This window comes from Lynx canadensis, chromosome D1, assembly GCF_007474595.2.
Source record: "Lynx canadensis isolate LIC74 chromosome D1, mLynCan4.pri.v2, whole genome shotgun sequence".
In the NCBI taxonomy this organism is placed as follows: Eukaryota; Metazoa; Chordata; class Mammalia; order Carnivora; family Felidae; genus Lynx; species Lynx canadensis.
In genome coordinates, this window is record NC_044312.2 from 10,164,755 (window position 1) to 10,183,212 (window position 18,458).

Consider the following 18,458-nt stretch of genomic DNA (forward strand, 5'->3'; position numbering starts at 1 on the left):
AAGGTTCTTGGCATGTGTTGACTTATTGTGAATTAACATCATGCCTACCGCTATGTGTCCAGCATCTCCATCACTGGTGGCCCTTCGAGGCATGAGTCAGCTCAGCTCTCAATTCACTGTGAGAGATCTGGGATCTAAGGAGATTAAGGGATTCTTGTTCAGAGTCACTCATTAAGTGAAGGAGCTCGGATTTGAACCTAGGTTTGTTTGTCTTAAAAAAACAAAAAAGAAAGAAAAATATACTCAATTAAAATAACTATTCAAAAAATTTCCCAAGGTTTTTAAATGTGCTCTGTCTACATATTTTGTTAATTTAGCCAAATGCTTTTTGAGTTTGTTGGACTCAAGCATCTGAGTCTGAAGTTATTTTTATATACAGGTTATATGCATATGCATAGATAAATGTGTAGTTTTTGCATATGTTAAATTATTTCCTATTTCTACCAGGTATATATATTTAACCTCATTCTATCTATATACATAGATATAACTTACATAAAAGCAGGGCTGGGTGCAGGGTGAGTCCATATGTCTCAGTTTCACTGCTGGTCCAAAGTCAAAGAAATATAGTCCAGCTATCAGAAGTAAAATAATTCTAATTTTTACTTTTTTTTCTTTAATGTTTATTTATTTTTGAGAGAGAGACAGAGTGTGAGCAGAGGAGGGACAGAGAGAGAGGGAGACACAGAATCTGAAGCAGGCTCCAGGCTCCGAGCTATCAGCACAGAGCCCGACCTGGGGCTTGAACTCAGGGACTGCGAGATCATGAACTGAGCTGAAGTCAGATGCTTAACCGACCGAGCCACCCAGGCGCCCCTCTAATTTTCATTTGTATCTCTGGAAGGACATTAAGACAGAAATGGTTTGTAACCAAGAGCAGGTGTTGGGAAATCCCTTGGCCTCTCCATTCAGCCCCCAGAAGCTCCCTTCTGTGCCAATCCTTATGATACTCTTGCTTTTTCTTCTCACCTTCCCTCCTAACTCTTTATTATGTGGAGTAATTCAATTCCTCACCCATTGTTTAGTTTCTCTAGAAGAAAGGAGCTGACCCAGTGCGCTAGGAGACATTTTACTTAGAAGCTTGAAGTGTGAAGGTGAAGGTGGGGCTGGAGGGAGAAAGATTGTGGGAAGTCAGACATTGGCCATTTCTTATAAGAATTACAAATTAGTACTTTTAGTCCTTGTTATAGGTACCGTTTTATTTGTACAAATTTATATTGGAATAATACTTGGCTTTCTTGTACATCAGTGTATCATTTGTAATGCTTTTTCTAGGCATTAAATAATTATATAGTGCTTACTTTGTACCAGGTACTGTTCCAAATGCTTTGTATATGTTAACTGATTTAATCTCCACAACAGCTTATGGGTAGCTACTGTATTTCACCCTATTTTAACAGATGAAGAAACTGAGTCACATAGAAGGTGAGTAACTTGTACAGGGCCCCACAACTAACAAGGGGTAAAATTAAATGAAATTGAACCCAGGCAGTCTGGTCTCAGAAATTAGGCTTTAAGGGGCGCCTGGGTGGCTCAGTCGGTTAAGCGTCCGACTTCAGCTCAGGTCACGATCTCGCGGTCCGTGAGTTCGAGCCCTGCATCGGGCTCTGGGCTGATGGCTCAGAGCCTGGAGCCTGCTTCCGATTCTGTGTCTCCCTCTCTCTCTGCCCCTTCCCCGTTCATGCTCTGTCTCTCTCTGTCTCAAAAATAAATAAACGTTAAAAAAAAAAAAATTAAAAAAAAAATAAAAGAAATTAGGCTTTAAGACAATTGCTGAACTACCTCTCGTGTGAAATAAAAATGTTTCAGGGGCGCCTGGGTGGCGTAGTCGGTTAAGCGTCCGACTTCAGCCAGGTCACGATCTCGCGGTCCGTGAGTTCGAGCCCCGCGTCGGGCTTTGGGCTGATGGCTCAGAGCCTGGAGCCTGTTTCCGATTCTGTGTCTCCCTCTCTCTCTGCCCCTCCCCCGTTCATGCTCTGTCTCTCTCTGTCTCAAAAATAAATAAAACGTTAAAAAAAATAAAAAAAAAATGTTTCAGTTAATTATGAATATTTTAAACATTTATTTTAAAAAGTAACGTGGAGGTTGATAGATAATAAGGTAATATCTGAATGTTCTGCCTGTTCTGAATTTTCTTCCCTCTCTGAATAGTTGCTGTGATACCTGGACCACTGACCAGGCTCGGGACTTTTTCTGGTGTGTGAATGAATGTCTTTGAGGTAATGGGATTTGGAAGATAGCAGTTTTCTCACCTACTTCCTCAGAAATGAATGATCACTTCCCTTAAATGGGTAGTCAGTTGCTGCTTCTAACACAGGATAAGAATGCTTTGAGGGGTGCCTAGGTGGCTCAGTCAGTTAAGCATCCGACTTCAACTCAGGTTATGATCTTGAGGTCTGTGAGTTCCAGCCCCTCGTTGGGCTCTGTGCTGACAGCTGGGTGCCTGGAGCCTGCTTCGGGTTCTGTGTCTCCCTCTCTCTTTGCCCCTCCCCTGCCCCCCCCACACACTCTCTCTCTCTCTCAAAAATAAATAAGCATTAAAAAAAACTTAAAAAAAAAAGAATGCACCGAGTTCACAAAACACGAAGCCGCAAACAAGAAAACATAAAAGTGGAAGAACAAGGTTGGGCAAGTGAGTGTGGGAGTGAAAACAGTCTATCTTTTGTTCACCTCTTTCTTCTCTGCTTGAGGTGCCACCTGTGGGCTTCCTTGGAGTTGCCTGTATGCCTTTGTTTTCCTTGTGTGAGTCACTTCCCTGGTAGTGATGATCAGAGTTAGCTGTTCCTAGACTGAATGTACGTACTTGATCATCCCTTTACTCTTGTTCTGTAGCCACTCACTGGATTCACTTTAGGGACTAAGGACGGCAGATACCTGGGTCCCCTGACACTCAGTCCTGCCTCCTGAGCCCAAGGAAGATAATACTTGTTGAATACGACACTATTTCTGAGCCTGGCTTTTGCTTCAGAATCCTCCTCAACGGTGCTCCCAGCAGTGTCTGCCAATCAGTCAGACGTGGCATAAAGCATCACTGACTTAGCACCAACTTACCATCTCCAGCTAGATAGACCCTTAGAACTAGGTCTGGATGTGACAGAGAAATCAAAATGGAGACCTACCTGCAAGAAGGCTCAGATACCACCTGGGCAACCCTGTGTGTAACAGATGCAAACCGAAGCAAACGAGGGTAAAGCCACTTACCTAAGGTCACTTTTTTACTTAGTAGCCGGACTAGAATTTAACAGGCTTCCTGCCTCCGAACCCAGTGCTCTCGCACAGCTACCTCTGTGTTGCGTGTCTGAGTTCAGCTCTTCCCAGACTTCTCAAGAGAATATTTTTGCTGAGCCTCCAGTTGTTGTCACACCTTCCACACCGAACCTGAGATGAGGCCAGGCTGGCCCACGACAGGTATATATGAAACTTGTTGGGTCTTGGGTCATCGCAGTTTATCTTACAGGTGGCAGCAGAGAGTGGGGCGTGGAGGACTGTGGGAACACGCAGCCTGCTTGTGTCCCTGAGAGACACACATACCTTCCATACCCTCTTCTTGTCATATGACCCTGGGGAGCCAGGTGCCCTGGAGGATGCCAGGGCATGTAGAAGCCGCACAGGGGGCCCTTTGAGTGTCCTTGTTTATGGTGCAGGTTCCAAAATGGTAGAAACCCAGCTTCATTACTTATTCAGTGAGTGACTTTGGGCAAATTATTTCTCTCTCTCCGCCCGAGTGTCCTTATCTGTGAAACAGCTCTGTCTCATAGGGTTCTTGTGACAATTATCTGCGATGATGCTTTTAAGGTGCTTTAGCACAGCGCCTGGCGTATACTAATGGTGGCTACCCAGTGATGTCATAGAAAGTGGCAGAATGGGGAGCTCCAGGAATTGGTCTGTCCACTGCAGAAACCATTCTGCTGGCAAAAACTGTCAGTGAACTTTCTCTACAAACTCTAGGATCTAATATAAAAAAAACTTCCAGCTATTAGAGGAATGCTTAATGAAGAAAGAGGCTGCTAAATTTTGACATGTAAGAAAATCTATGAGGTTACTAGTTGACTGCTGAGATAATATAGCAGAGATGTCAGTGACCACACTCAACAAAGAGCACAGTCTGCGGGGCACATGGGTGGCTCAGTCAGTTAGCATCTGACTCTTGACTTTGGCTCAGGTCATGATCTCATAGTTCGTGGGTTCAAGCCCCATGTCGGGCTCTGCACCAACAGCACAGACAGCCTAATAGCCTGCTTGGGATTTCTTTCTCTCCCTCTCTCTCCCTGCCCCTTCCTGGCTTTCTCCCCCTCCCCCCTCTGACTCTCAATAAATAAATAAATAAATAAATAAATAAATAAATAAATAAACATACATTAAAAAAAATTAAACAAGTAAAAGAGTGGAGTCTGCCCAGAGGAGTTGAGAGATCCCTCAACAGATGGACGGAGGCTCTCAACAAGCAGCAGCATGCCCTGGGAGGGGCAGGGGAGTCTGATTTCCAGAGTCACTGTGTTATAACCTTCACCACGTCCAGATCTCAACAAAAGTTAAAAACCTACAAGTAGGAAAGTATGGCCTATTCTCAGGGAAGAGGAAGAAATTGACAAAAGCTGTCCCCAAGGAAGGCTAGGTGCTGGATGTTGGCATCCTGGAATTTAGGATAATTATTAAAAGAAAACTTTGTTGCTTATCATCAGGGTACTATGGGAAACCCTATGCTTTCTTTTGGTTTTACATTGTGTTATGAATACTGTAAATATTTTGCCCTTTTCTTAGTGGAAATTACCATTAGGGGAAAAATGAGCAGTTTGTAACTTGAGGAAAATAACCTTGGGAAAATTTTACCCTTGGATCTGTCTTTGAAAACATAGACACTCCTACTGTTCTGTTAATTTTTTTTTTAATGTTCACATACATGAGTAAAATCAGATAGTATTTTGTACTTTTAGAGTAACCACTCACTAAAGACTTGTATTTGGATTTAACACATTCATTATTCTTGTTTGAAATATAGCTTATTTGGTATGACAAAAAGATAATGTATTTTATACCATAGTAATTTCCCATTCTAGGTTGCTCAGACTTGGTACATTCCTTTTTTCTAGCCCTTCACATGCTACTGGTGTGGCCAATAGCATCAGGGCTATTCCTTTCTCCTTTCCTTGTTGAGTGACATGAGACATAGAACCTCTGTGTAACCTGAGTGGGTTTGGTCAGAAATCTGAGATCATCTTGAAAGTGAGGAAAGGTTTTTTCCCACAGAGACTGGGGCGTGGAGAAATCATTTGGCAGCGAACAAAAGTTTACATTGGTCATGGAATTGGCTGTCAGCATGTGAAATCGAAAGCCAGAATTCCAGGTTACACCCAGACCAGGTCTAAGTAGTTAACAACAACAACAACCAAAAACCACAAAAAACCCTAATTTGTGTCCTGAGAGATCCAGTTGAACATCTGTGTGCTACACGTCCACTGGTGAGTGAACTAGCTACCCTCCACCAAGTGATCCCAAGTCTCTGTTTTTTTGTCCAAAGCAGTGGCAGTAGAGTTGTACATTTGAGAATGTAAAGTCTTCATTCGCACACCTGTCAGAGCCCTGGCTTGGAACTCAATGTAGGAGATGCAGAGGAGGCAGGAATAATTATTTTCCTAGCTTCCTTCTAGGAGAGGAGTTTGCTGGTGAGAAAGACTATCAGGATCTGAATGGCACTTGTGATGGGGCAGAGGAAGGTTTTGTTGGCCAAGCTGGTTGTCCTTGGAGTCAGGCGTGGGGTTGTCCTGGTTGTGGAGATATGTCTTGTCATTGGGCTTGGCCTTGGGGTTGTCCTGGTTGTGGAGATGTGTCCTGTCATTGGGTTTGGGCTTGGGGTTGTCCTGGTTGTAGAGATGTGTCCTGTCATTGGGTTTGGGCTTGGGGTTGTCCTGGTTGTGGATATCTGGGAGCTGGTCGTCTCTGGAAACAAACAAACAATAGCATCACAATCTCTTTGTTGGGCGGAAGTGGTGGTGGGCAGTAGAGAAAGGAGGCTAATCTGATGGAACGCTGGAGCAAATTTCAGTAGACCCTTCTCAGTTACCAAGTATTTGTAGAGGATGAGGAAAAAACTAGGGGGTACAGAATGTCAAGGAACAAAATGCAAGTAAGAAAGATTCTCTACCCTTAAGGTCTACACAATCCTAAATGGGAAGGAATTTATACAACTACTGAATTTGTTGTTGGGTGGGTAGTCTGTCCTCCTATGTCTTTATGTCCTTAATGTTATATTAGATCAACCAGTGCAAATATCATCCAGAATGGCATGATTTTCTTTTTTTCCTACTAATTTCAAAGGTTGCATGTAAAGCTTGTAAGAATAGATAATCATTCGGACCTGAGGATGGCTACCCCTGCCCTAAAGCAAGTGCAAAGAGGCCCTGTACAAACCCCTGAATCTCTTTCTGTGGTTTCAGAGGCACTGGTCATTCTCAGATGTGGGGGGTCTGACCATCCATGGGTTTTCTGAGGTTGCCTTGCAGAGAAGCAGAGAACCAGGCCCTGGGGGTAGTCTGATCCTGGAAAACCTGGAGTATTATAATGATGCCTCCAGGGGTCTATGGATCAAAGAGGACTATATAGAAGAATAAGAAGGGAGAAATCCTGTGATTTGCTCGGGCCCAAGCACTGTCCCCAGCGGGAGGGTGTCTTCCAGTTAGGAGGCCTTGTCTTATCTCATTTAGTGTTTCTCCAGGGCAAATGTTTCTCTAGTATCCCACTGAGCCACAAAGTCTGAACACCACTACTTGAAGGAATCCTGATTAGAAACACACATTTTTTCTTTCTCTCTTAGCATTTACATGAGTGTTCATCTTGAAAAGACCCTTCAGGAAGAAAATAATACCCTGGTCTTTCCACAGAGGGGAAGCACCAAAGGAAGCCATGAAGGCATTCATGTAATAGTTTCCTTAGGCAGAATCACTTTAAAATCTATTGCTGAAAACAGATATCCCTTGTGACCACATTTGCAATGTACAGTCAGCAGGAAAATGAGCATCATACTTCATGTTGGGGGGCTCCCAAGGAAGACTTGTTATCTGGACATTGAGAAAGACTAATGTTTATTGTTCTTGGTTGAGCTTTGCATTTTGAAACTTCATTCGTAGTAAAATGTTGTCTTTCTAGTTTTGATGTAAGTCTAAGAAAAGTGGAAAAAAGTATAAGATGTGGACTATGAGTCCTAGTTTTGCCATTTGCTTTCTGTGTGGCTTTGGGCAAGTTACCTATCTTTCTTGGACCTCAGTGTCTCGAATTTGTTTTAGCTCCATAGAAGGAGGTAGGAGAGAAGGAAGAGGACAGAGAAGGGAGGAGAAGGACCAGGAGCTCCAGGATGGTTTGAAGTTGGAGACGACAGCCTGTGAAAGGTCAGTGTAAATCTCTGGTGGTAGTGGTGGTGGCCAGAGGCCACTCTGAGAATGAAGGAAAGTATGAGTATTTCTACACTATCAACCCTTCTTTATGCAAATGTCCCCCTCTTCCCTTCAGCCCCTTGGTTAGAGTCTGCTATACATATGAAGACTTTGTGTAAGTGGGAATTCTTTGTGGAGATTAAAGAAGGAGCTGACTTTCATATCCATCTATGTAGTATTAGACATAATGGCTCCTGAGGAAGCAGTAGTCTGGAGCCACAGGTGACTGAGAGTTAGCCCCTGGGAGTTGGCAGAAATGTTGGGAATGGCTTTTGTTTCCCAGAGGGCATCTGATAAGGAGTTGAGCCATCTTCTGTAGGTCTCAGGTGTTGGGGGACTCAACTGACATCTGGATAATCATGACCAGAAGACTTTCTAGAACACCCACAAAGTAATTTTCCAGGCTGACTGAATCACTGCCAGATGTGTAAATAGGCCACAGAGGAACTTACCTTTTCTTCTTAGTTGCAGAGAAGAAAATGTAGCCATGTTGTAGAAATTGATAGCAAAGGCTCTGTGGAGGGCAAATCAATAAGAGATCGTGGTGAGGACCTCAGCTCTGGAATTCACGAGTCCTGCTCCCATTTCTTCCTTCCCAGAGGATCCCGACCTTAGTGTTCTCTACAGCATAATCAGCAGGTCGTTAAATTCTGATCTGGTCTATATTGTCTTGACTAAGATCCTCTGTGGTCTTGCTCCAGCCAAGTTCTTGTCCATCCCCCACCCCACCAATTACAGCACCCTGAACTCCTCACCGGCTGGTATGTACCTCTGCTCTTTGTTTGAACCACTCTGAACCTCTACTCTTTGTCCAAGCCAGCCCTGCCTGTGATCTCCGTCCTGGTCCCATCTGCCCATATACTCTATAGTAACCTCTGTGAAGTCATTTCTCCCTGTTGTCATTAACCCACACAGAGCTCCATTAGAGAGACATGCTCCTCGACTGCATTGCCTTGCTGTGAGCCTCTTCTGCCACAGGAGGGCCAGCTCCATGGGGACAGGTTCTGTTGTCAGCAATGCCTGACACATAGTAGGTGCTCAATGTTCATTAAATGATCTGTACAGCTTGGTATGTTGTTCTTTTTTTTTTTTAAGTTTATTTATTTATTTTGAGAGAGAGGGAGAGGGGGAGGGAGAGGGAGAATGCAAGCAGGGGAGGGGCAGAGAGAGAGAGAGAGGGACAGAGAGAATCCCAAGCAGGCTCCATGCTGACAGTGTGCAGCCCCACACAGGTCTCAAACCCACAAACTGTGAGATCATGACCTGAGCCGAAACCAAGAGTTGGATGCTTAACTGACTGAGCCTCCCAGGTGCCCCCTTGGTATGCTATTCTTATTATAGTGATTTCAGTATCAACCCATTCTCTCGTTCATACATTCAACAGTTAATGAGTGTGCACCACATGCCGATCACTGTGCTTGGTGCTGAGGGGACAGTGGTGGATGCGACAGACGTGGTTCTAATCCTTGTAGCACTTACAGTCTCTTCAGGGAGGCAGACTTTAAACAAAACAATCAGGGCTCCTGGGTGGCTCAGTCGGTTTAGTATCTGACTTTGGCTCAGGTCATGATCTCACAGTCCACGGGTTTGAGCCTCCCATCAGGCTCTTTGCTGACAACTCAGAACCAGGAGCTGCTTCGGATTCTGTGTCTCCCTCTCCCTGCTCCTCCCCAACTCGCACTCTCTTTCTCTCAAAAATAAACATTTAAAAAATTTTTTAAAAAGTGAAACAATCAGTGGACGAGTTAAGTAATGGATCCCAGGTGTGCTATGTGTTGTGAAGAAGCAGTGGAAGTTCTGAGGGTGAAAAGCAGGGAGCTGGAACTTGACCTGGGGGTTTAGGGAATGCTTTCTGGAGGAAGTAATGTTCACCCTCTGCAATGATTTCTACAGAGGCCTTGCCTCCCCGGAACTCATTGTGGAGCCCCAGAGGCAGGGGCCTCTTCACATCTCCTTGTGCCCCACCCAGCGCGGTGGAGCTCCCTGCTGTCTGTACCCCCATTATATGTGCCGGTCCCTCCCCTTGTCAGTCGCGTGGGCCAAGGAGGGGTCTGGAGACCGTACTGTCTGTGGGAATGTGCTGTTTCTGTGGCAGGTGGTCACTGTTGGGTCTTTCATCTGTTGTTGCATGGAGTGTAGAGGCTTTAATGACGTGACGTGTAAGCAGAGTCATTGCCCTGATTAGCTTTGGTTGGCATCTAGGAGACTGCTGTCATCAGGAGGCTGGGTTGTAGCAGCTCCCTTGCATTTCCACTCTCAGAAGTCACCATGGGCAAAACGACTTCTCCAGAGCCAGCCATGTCCCATCAGGCCCCAGGCATGGCAGGAGAAGGCAGGATGGCTCAACAGCATCATCACCATCAGTGTCTGTAGAGACTTGGTGGCTATTGACCGGGGACATGGCTTCATGGTGAGACCTGCCCTTTTGGTACAGAGTGGCAGTCTGAAAGTGTGAGGGCCTCTCAACGTGGGCTCCTAAAGTAACCTGGGTAACATCTCTAGCTGAGAGGAAGGTCGTTTTGTTAAAGTGGAATGTGAGCGCCGGCTGGCCTCGCCTCGGAATCTGAGTGTGTCCATTCGGTGTGACACTAGGAAGCCAGTGTTATTACATGATCATCACACTTGCCGTTTTCAAAACGAATCTGTTTTAAAAAACGATCCTCTGGAATTTGATGCAAACATGTGCCCAGTGGCAAAGATTCTTTGCTTGACCAAACTTTAGTCAGGCTCCAGAACCTTCTCCCAGGCCTATCTGTGCACTTCCTTGTAAAATCTGGTTTCAGCAAGAACACTTCTAAGTCAGTTGAGCAATTACCTCTCACCCTTCACCCCTAACACCTGGTTCTTCCTCCTCTACCACCCCAGATAATATCTGCTCACCTTGGCCTGCCTTCTGCAAGAATCCTGTTAGGTCAGTTTAGCCAGAATCCCCCTTACAGGCCTTGTTGTTTCTTCTTAGTGACCCCCCCCAACCCCCCCCCCCCCACCCTGCTTCTTGGCTGTAAATTCCCACTTGACCACATGGTATTCAGAATTGAGCCTTATTCTATCTTAGGTTCTTCTGTTGCGACAGTCCTGAATAAATTCGGTTTTCATTTGTTTGTTAGCTTGGTTTGCTTCAACCACTGTCTAGCTCTGGATTTCTTCAAAACCAGATCTTTCTGTCTATGTTGAGCCTGCCCTGGGGGGAGGGGGGTGCGTGTGTGTGCGCATGAACTGTAGGTAAAATGTTGGACAGAATGGTGAAGCAGAAAAAGAGCACAGCTACTAAATTCTCCACTTCATGTCTGGGGTGCATTTTGAGCCATCTCAGGTCAGTGTAAAACTGCATAAACCCCATCTGCAAAAAGCCCATAAAAGCCCAAAGCAAATCACACGGTGACAGGTTCTTACTGTAGCTCGATTGTGGTTATGTTTTCGGAGTTAGGAGATACCCAGTTTGCTGTGAAGAGCTTGTCATTCAAGTTCTCCAGGTGATACAGGGCGCTGCTGTTGCAAAGCTCGTCTGCTTTTTCCCAGAGGCCTAGTGAGGTGTTGTTCTCGTCCACTGCTCGCAGGACCACAGAGCTGATATTGGCATTTACAGGAACCCATACTACGAGGGAATGACAAGGAAACAATCAGCCGCCATCTGTGGCATGTGACAGGGGGATGAAGGTCATGAAATCAAAATTTACTGTGCAAAAAGAAAGTTACAAATAGGATGTGCATATAATACAATCCCATTTTAAAGGAAGTTGATGAAAAAAGTCTGGAAGGAAATATAAGATATTAACTATGGTGCGGGAGTGCAAGCTGGTGCAGCCACTCTGGACAACAGTATGGAGGTTCCTCAAAAAACTAAAAATAGAACTACCCTACGAGCCAGCAATTGCACTACTAGGCATTTATCCAAGGGATACAAGTGTGCTGTTTTGAAAGGACACATGCACCCCCATGTTTATAGCAGCAGTATCGACAATAGCCAAAGTATGGTAAGAGCCTAAATGTCCATCGATGGATGAATGGATAAAGAAGATGTGGTATGTATGTGTGTGTGTATATATATATATATATATATATATATATATATATATAATGGAGTATTACTCAGCAATCAAAAAGAATGAAATCTTGCCATTTGCAACTCCGTGGATGGAACTGGAGGGTATTATGCTAAGTGAAAGTATCAGTCAGAGAAAGACAAAAATCATATGACTTCACTCATATGAGGACTTTAAGACACAGAACAGATGAACACAAGGGAAGGGAAAAAAATAATATAAAAACAGGGAGGGGGACAAAACATAAGAGACTCATAAATATGGAGAACAAACTGAGAGTTACTGGAGGGGTTGTGGGTGGGGGGATGGGCTAAATGGGTAAGGGACATTAAGAAATCTACTCCTGAAATCATTGTTGCACTACATGCTAACCAATTTGGATGTAAATTAAAAAAATGAAATAAAGTAAAAGATATTAAGTATGATTTCTTGGTAGTGGGATTATAGATTATTTTTATTTTCTTCCTAGTGCATTTTTGTGTTTTCCAAATTTTTTTTTTTTTCAACGTTTATTTATTTTTGGGACAGAGAGAGACAGACAGAGCATGAACGGGGGAGGGGCAGAGAGAGAGGGAGACACAGAATCGGAAACAGGCTCCAGGCTCTGAGCCATCAGCCCAGAGCCTGACGCGGGGCTCGAACTCACGGACCGCGAGATCGTGACCTGGCTGAAGTCAGACGCTTAACCGACTGCGCCACCCAGGCGCCCCCCAAATTTTTTATAGTAAAAGGTAAAAGAAGACCAGTACTCTGGCCCTGGTTTTGCTATATAATAGGGGTGAGCTCGTGGATGGCTCTTAATCTGTGGAGCCAGGTTCCTATCAGCCAGTTGAAGGGGATAGCCTCTTCTCCCCTTCTGTCAGGGTGAGTGGAGAGTGGGGAGAGATGTGGTTGATGCATGAGAAAGGGTCAAGTGGGCCCCCTGGGAAGTCGGTCATGAAATAAGGGCCTGTTAGTGACAAGTCAAAGCAGAGCCCATTTCCTGGTCCTCTTGGTCTCTATTGTCAAGTGTGAGGGAAGGGATGGGGTTTCTGAGCCCCAGTACCTATCACATAACCCTAGGGTTTCTTGACCTTCCCCAATCAGGTGAAGTCTTCCGTGTTGATCTAGCCTGGGGTGCACTCACAGGCTAGATTCCAGCATCCTGATGGGTAGTGGAGAGGGAATTTCAAGAGAATGTTTCAGTCTGTCCATTTTCTCCCTCAGAAGATCCCTTCTGAGGGGTGCCTGGGTGGCTCAGTTGGTTAAGTGCCCGACTCTTGATTTTAGCTCAGGTCATGATCTTGCGATTTGTGAGATCGAGCCCGGAGTCAGGCTCTGTGCTGCAGCAGATTCTCTCTCTCTGCAGATTCTCTCTCTCCCTCTCTCTGCCTCTCCCCAGCTAGCTCTCTCTCTCAAAATAAATATATTAACATTAAAAAAAAATAATAAGATCCCTTCTGAAAGAATTTCTCAATGCCAAAGGGCTGTTCACCAGGTCCCTGTCAGCCACTCACATTCATTCAAAGACTTCTCCTTACAAAGCATAGAATATCAAGCCTGTAGCACAATAGGGTCAGACAGTCCTAGATGAGAACTGTAGCTCTTACATTTAGGAGCAAGCCATTTCATCTCTCAGCCTCGGTTTCCTTGTTCATCACTCACTCCACAAATATTTCTTGAATGCCCACTTTGCCCCAGGGCTGGTCCTAGGTCTGGGGATAATGATACTATCCCTTGTTACATGGAGATCATGATACCTTATCTTACAAGGTTCCTGGGAGTAGCACAGAGAATAGTGTTAAGAGTTTAACACGTGATGGGTGTTGGATGAATGGCCATTATTATTTATTTATTTATTTAAGCACAAAACATTTCTCTTTGTTTTTGCCAGTCACGGGGGCGGTGGGGGGGGGGTGGGCGGGGGGTGGTGGTGGTGCGCTGAGCCAAACCCCACAGGCCCCGACTTGCCCGGCAAGAACCTGGCTGCTGTTGTAGACATACGCAGGGTGGAGGGCTCTGCGATGCTGTCCGGCAGATTTCACCAAGTCTGTCAGTTCTCCTGGGGGCATGCTCTTGCCTGTGCTCTTGCTTCTGCTTGCTCTCTCTCTCTCCCTCTGGCTTCCTGCCTCCTTTCTTCCCTCCCAGGCATCTGTCGTCTGGGTTTCTGGCCTCCACCTTCTCTCTTTAGACCGTAGCCAGATCAGATTCCACACACACTTCCTTCTGGATACAGTACTCTCCAAAACCGTCCAAGTGCCCTTCTTTCTAGAGGGTCTAAACATTTCTGCTTTTATATTTTCACTTCTCTTGATTATAGGACCCGGCACATGGCTTTCATGGTCCTCCTAGCCTGGCTCACTGTGTTTTCTGCCCTCCTGCCCTCAGGGCAGCCGGCCTTCTTCTGGCTCCGCAGATGCACCCGGCCATCACCTGCCCTGGCCTTTGTTCGTGTCTGACCACCTATCTGGGATTCTGCCTTCTCATCACATATTCCATCCCCGCTTACCCTCCAGGACCCTGCCTATGTCCCACCTCCTGGCCAGTTCAGCCCTCTTTCCCTCTCTCTCCTGAAACATTTATGTTTATATTTATGGAATTGAGTCCTTAGCTACATCCTGGCTTGTACTATATACTGTGGTTTCATCCATGTCAGTATCTGGCCCATCCAGTGCTGGGCACCTGGAGGGTACCAGATAACTACTCACTGATTGATTTAAAAAGTTGTGCACCCAAGGTGGTACAGTGCCCTTAAAGATGAAGGGTCAGGAAAAAGGCAAGCAAGTTACAGCCCTCTTGCCCACTGAAGGGAAAAATGGAGGCTGATGCTTACACAGCAAAATCTTAATATTGTCACTGCATCACAGGTTTCTTTCCCTGATACCAAGACAAACCTAGGAAACCTCTCCTAAGATAACACCTAGGCTGCCATTGTGCCATGGGACATGCCATGTGGTCTATATATGACCTGCCAATGTTGACACAAACCCTGAAATTAAAAAAATATTCAAAATGAAAATAAGGAGAAGCTGTTGGCCTTTGTGGGTATGTACCCAGTCTCCCCAAAGGTCCCGCATCCCAGAGGAGTCCTGCAATGACACCCTTACAAGGAGATCACAGAGCTTGTTGTGTAATCCTAGGTGTGGAGTCTGACACTTCACGTCTCCGTGAGCATAGGATTTTGACTCCCAACTTAAATCATTCACATAGTGATTCAGTTTATCATAGAACTTTTAGCACATTTCTGTTCTGAGCCGAAGTCAGACGAAACTTGGAAAAGTGCCCGGCACATAGTAGGTGTTCGGTGAACCGGAGCTCCTCTCCTTCCTCACCCCCCTGCTCTACCCAGCACCTATGTAAATGCCTGATTTCCCTCTCACACAGTGTATTCCCCTGCGAGGGGTCTCATGGATCCTCTCCTGACTGTTCTTTCTCCTGCTTCCCTACTTTCAGAAGGCCCCCATGCTACATGTCTCTCCCCCAACATCTTCACAAGATAGATTTCTTTTTCTTTGATTTCAGCAGCAGAATCCCTCACCTTGTGATATGTTATCTTAAGTCCGTGGTCTGTGATCTCTTTTGTAGCTGTTTCTCTGACCTGCCCCAGGTCCTTCTCTGTAGATAAGGTCATACATATGCCTTCCTGTCCTCATCTTGAATTATAAGATTATCTGCCCTGGCTTGGTAGGATAGGACCCACTGTCTGAAGGAGTGGGATACAGTGACCTGAGTCACAACGGAGGCCCTTAGTGACAATCCCGATGGAAAAAAAAAAAAAAGGAAAAAGGACAAGACAGGATGAGCGTGGGAAGGCAGACCATGGTCGTTCTCCTGCCGAAGTCTGGACTCTGTAGTTTATGGGTGTAATATCCACCCTGGTGCTCCCTGAAAAATTGGGGTCGAGTTCTAGGATAGTAGGATGACACAGTAATGAGACAGCAGTCCCCGAAGCTGGACAGCCTGGCTGAATGGAGCTGGACAGATCTCAGCTGTTAACTTGGGTTCAGATATTAACAGTGCTCCTTCCTGTGACCTTGGGTAAAAACTTTAACTCTCCTGTGCCACAGTTCTCATCAGGGAAGACAATAGCATTTACCCTTGGAACAGCACCCAGCACATAATGAGTGGTCTCAGTGCTCAGTACCGTAAGTGAGAGGCGTATGGTGCAGTGGTTAGGGGCCGGTGTCTCAAGCTAGGCTGCTCGGGTTTCTATCCCAGTGCCACCATCTAAGTAGCTCTGTGACCTGAGCAAGTGACTATCACCTCTGCCTCTGTTGTCTCATCTGTGAAATGGGAATGACTGTGGTATGTATCTGCCTCACAGGTTATTGTGAGGAATAAATGCATGAATACCTGTAAACCACCATATTAAATGTTGTTATTATGAACGTAATTAGAAAGCACCTGCATTGACTTATAAGGTTTGGCTGATCCAAAATGGGATATTTGGAGAACGTTCCTCGGCACCTCGAAGAGAAGCATCAGATTGGGAAGGAAAGACCAAGATTCAGGAGCCAGACAGTTCTGCCACTTACTTGCTGCAGTGGAACCCTGAGCCATCACCTACCTCACTTCTCTCGGCTTCAGGCTGCTTGTGAACCAGGTGGGAGAGTAACACTTCCCCTGCCTAGCTCGCTCGAGTTTCCTCCCACAGACTGAAGGTGAACAGCGCCTCCCGGCATGCAACATGCCATCATCCACAGGGGCATTGTTCTCTCAAATGGATGTGAACAGACTACAGACTGTGATGCAGATACTACCCCTGAAAATAATAAAAATGCCCATTTTCTTTAAGTCAGAGAATTTGCCTCAGGTGAGCTCTTGCTGGGGCTCAGTTAACCTGGGTGTCGGGACGTCATGGCCCCCTGGCTCAGGTTTGCGCAGAGAACAGGCAGAAACAGCCCCACCCAGCTAACTCTATCACATGTTCTCTTTCTTTCTGTTTCTGCCCCCACTTCCCATTTGGGTCAAAGACACATGTTTTATGTGATGGAGCGCAGGAATGGAGGGGTGTGCTCTGAAGTTCTGATGAACTCCCTATAGAAGGCAAAGGACGACAGAGAGAACGGCTTCTCACCTGTGTAGTTTCTGTTGCTGTCATAGACATCTGAATTGACCATGATGCCTGGGCCAGTGGTGGTGACCTCACTGAAGAACATGCATTTGTCAATTTCACCTGCAGAGCTGGCAGAAGAACACAGCAGTCCGAAGCATAGAAACAGCCTGAGTGGCAGCAGTGTGGAGCCAAGGACTGCCATGGTCTTGACTGGTTTGGAGACGGCTGGGCCAGGTACTAGGAAATACCTGCGACTCACCTCTTTATATGCTCCGGGGTTGGAGCTTCTGCGTGAGGTCATAAATGCAAATTTCCTTCCCACTCCTCCCTAAAATGAACTGGTGTCTGGAATTCGGCCCAGAATCTCACCACGAATGAATCTCCTGCTATTCGTCAGCATGACCCTTTACCAATTCCAGTTTTGCTCAAGAAGGGGAAGGTACTGATCATGGTTCTGTTCTGCACCTCATTCATCTCGGCGTCTGCTATTTGATGCAAGCTGTGGAGAATAGGCTGAGTGCTGGCAAAGTGAAATCCAGAGTGGAGTGATCATCACATACCTGGCCCGTTTAGAAGCTCCACTCTTCGGGCTCCTGGGTGGCTCAGTCGGGGAAGTGTCTGACTTTGGCTCAGGTCATGATCCCCCAGTTCGTGGGTTCAAGCCCAGCGTCGGGCTCTATGCTGACAGCTCAGAGCCTGGAGCCTGCTTTGGACTCTGTGTCTCCTTCTCTCTCTGCTCCTCCCCCACTCACGCTCTGTCTCTCTCTCTCTCAAAAATAAATAAACATTAAAAAAAATTAAATAGAAGCTCCACTCTTTTCCCTATAGGGAATCCAGGTGTAAAAGCTCTCTTTTCTTGGAATATTACATATCCTTTTCTAGCTTTCCTTTATCGAACATGTCTCCAATCCCCATCCATTTTGTGACTAGCATAGAATTAGGAAGACCGTGCTTTTGGATTTATGTTTATTTTCTGGAAAGAAACGGCTTTGGTCCACCTTGCTCCTGACATGTTCGTCCATAGCACCATAGCACAAGGGAAATACTAAAAAATCAGAAAATATGTTTTCTTATATCTCTCCTCTGATTTTTATGATTTATTTTCTGAAAGAGTACTATGTGAGTAGAAATGAAACCAAAAAATGTAGAATTGAATCAAGGTGATATTTATAAATGTTTCTTTGAGAGAAGCACTTACAGAATGGTAGAGCAAGGACTTCTGAAAAATCTACTCCTCCAGCAAAGCAATGAGAGCACCAGCAAAAATGGTCAAAATCAATTTTTTCAGAACTCTAGAAATTTACCAAAGGCTTGCAAAAATCTGAGGAGCATTTGTTTAAGAAAAATGGCGGAATCTCATTAAGCACCGTGAGCACTGTGGCATTTTAGCTTGCCTTATTCCCACCCCTCTCTCCACACCTCTGCAATAGCCTTAGAAACCAACAGCTTTGGGACACCTCGGTGGCTCAGTCAGTTGAATTTCCAACTTCAGCTCAGGTCATGATCTCACAGTTCATGAGTTCAATCCCTAGGTCAGGCTCTGTGCTGACAGCTCAGAGTCTGGAGTCTGCTTCGGATTCTGTGTCTCCCTCTCTCTCTGCCCATCCCGTACTCATGCTCTGTCTCTGTCTCTCTCTAAGATAAGTAAACATTAAAAAAAAAAAAAAAACAACCCAACAGCTTTGCCATTATGGGAGCCATGAAAACCAGCAAACTAGCAGCCAGTGGAAGAGGGCAGAATGGGTTTGGAGTGTTCCAAAAGTCTCATTTCCAGAGAATTGTCACTATGTGACCTATCTGGAAATTGCCTGTAAACCAGAAATCTCAGGTTTCTTTAGCTGACCACCAGGTGAACTGAGCAGAGACTTCAGTGGCCACACATGATAAAGAAAACAGATGGGGCACCTGGATGGCTTAGTCAGTTGAGCGTTTGACTCTTGATTTCGGCTCAGG

The 18,458-nt window shown here is 45.5% G+C and overlaps 2 protein-coding genes across 2 annotated transcripts in view; one reads left to right on the forward strand and one right to left on the reverse strand.

The window, feature by feature from the left end:
- PTS (6-pyruvoyltetrahydropterin synthase) overlaps window positions 1–17,167 on the forward strand; it is a 31,658-nt gene extending 14,491 nt beyond the window's left edge. Inside the window, exons 6-7 of the mRNA XM_030332102.1 lie at window positions 7,281–7,382; window positions 15,871–17,167. Of these exons, the coding sequence (XP_030187962.1) occupies window positions 7,281–7,382; window positions 15,871–15,880 (112 nt within the window). The 3' untranslated portion in view covers window positions 15,881–17,167. The remainder of the gene's footprint in view (window positions 1–7,280; window positions 7,383–15,870) is intronic.
- PLET1 (placenta expressed transcript 1) lies at window positions 4,888–16,738 on the reverse strand. Its single transcript, XM_032594966.1, has 4 exons — window positions 16,527–16,738; window positions 10,821–11,022; window positions 7,880–7,941; window positions 4,888–5,937 (listed from the first exon to the last, which is right to left on the reverse strand). Exons 1-4 carry the CDS (start codon window positions 16,705–16,707, stop codon window positions 5,645–5,647), a joined length of 738 nt encoding a protein of 245 aa, XP_032450857.1. The 5' UTR covers window positions 16,708–16,738; the 3' UTR covers window positions 4,888–5,644.
- Window positions 17,168–18,458: the final 1,291 nt, after the last annotated feature.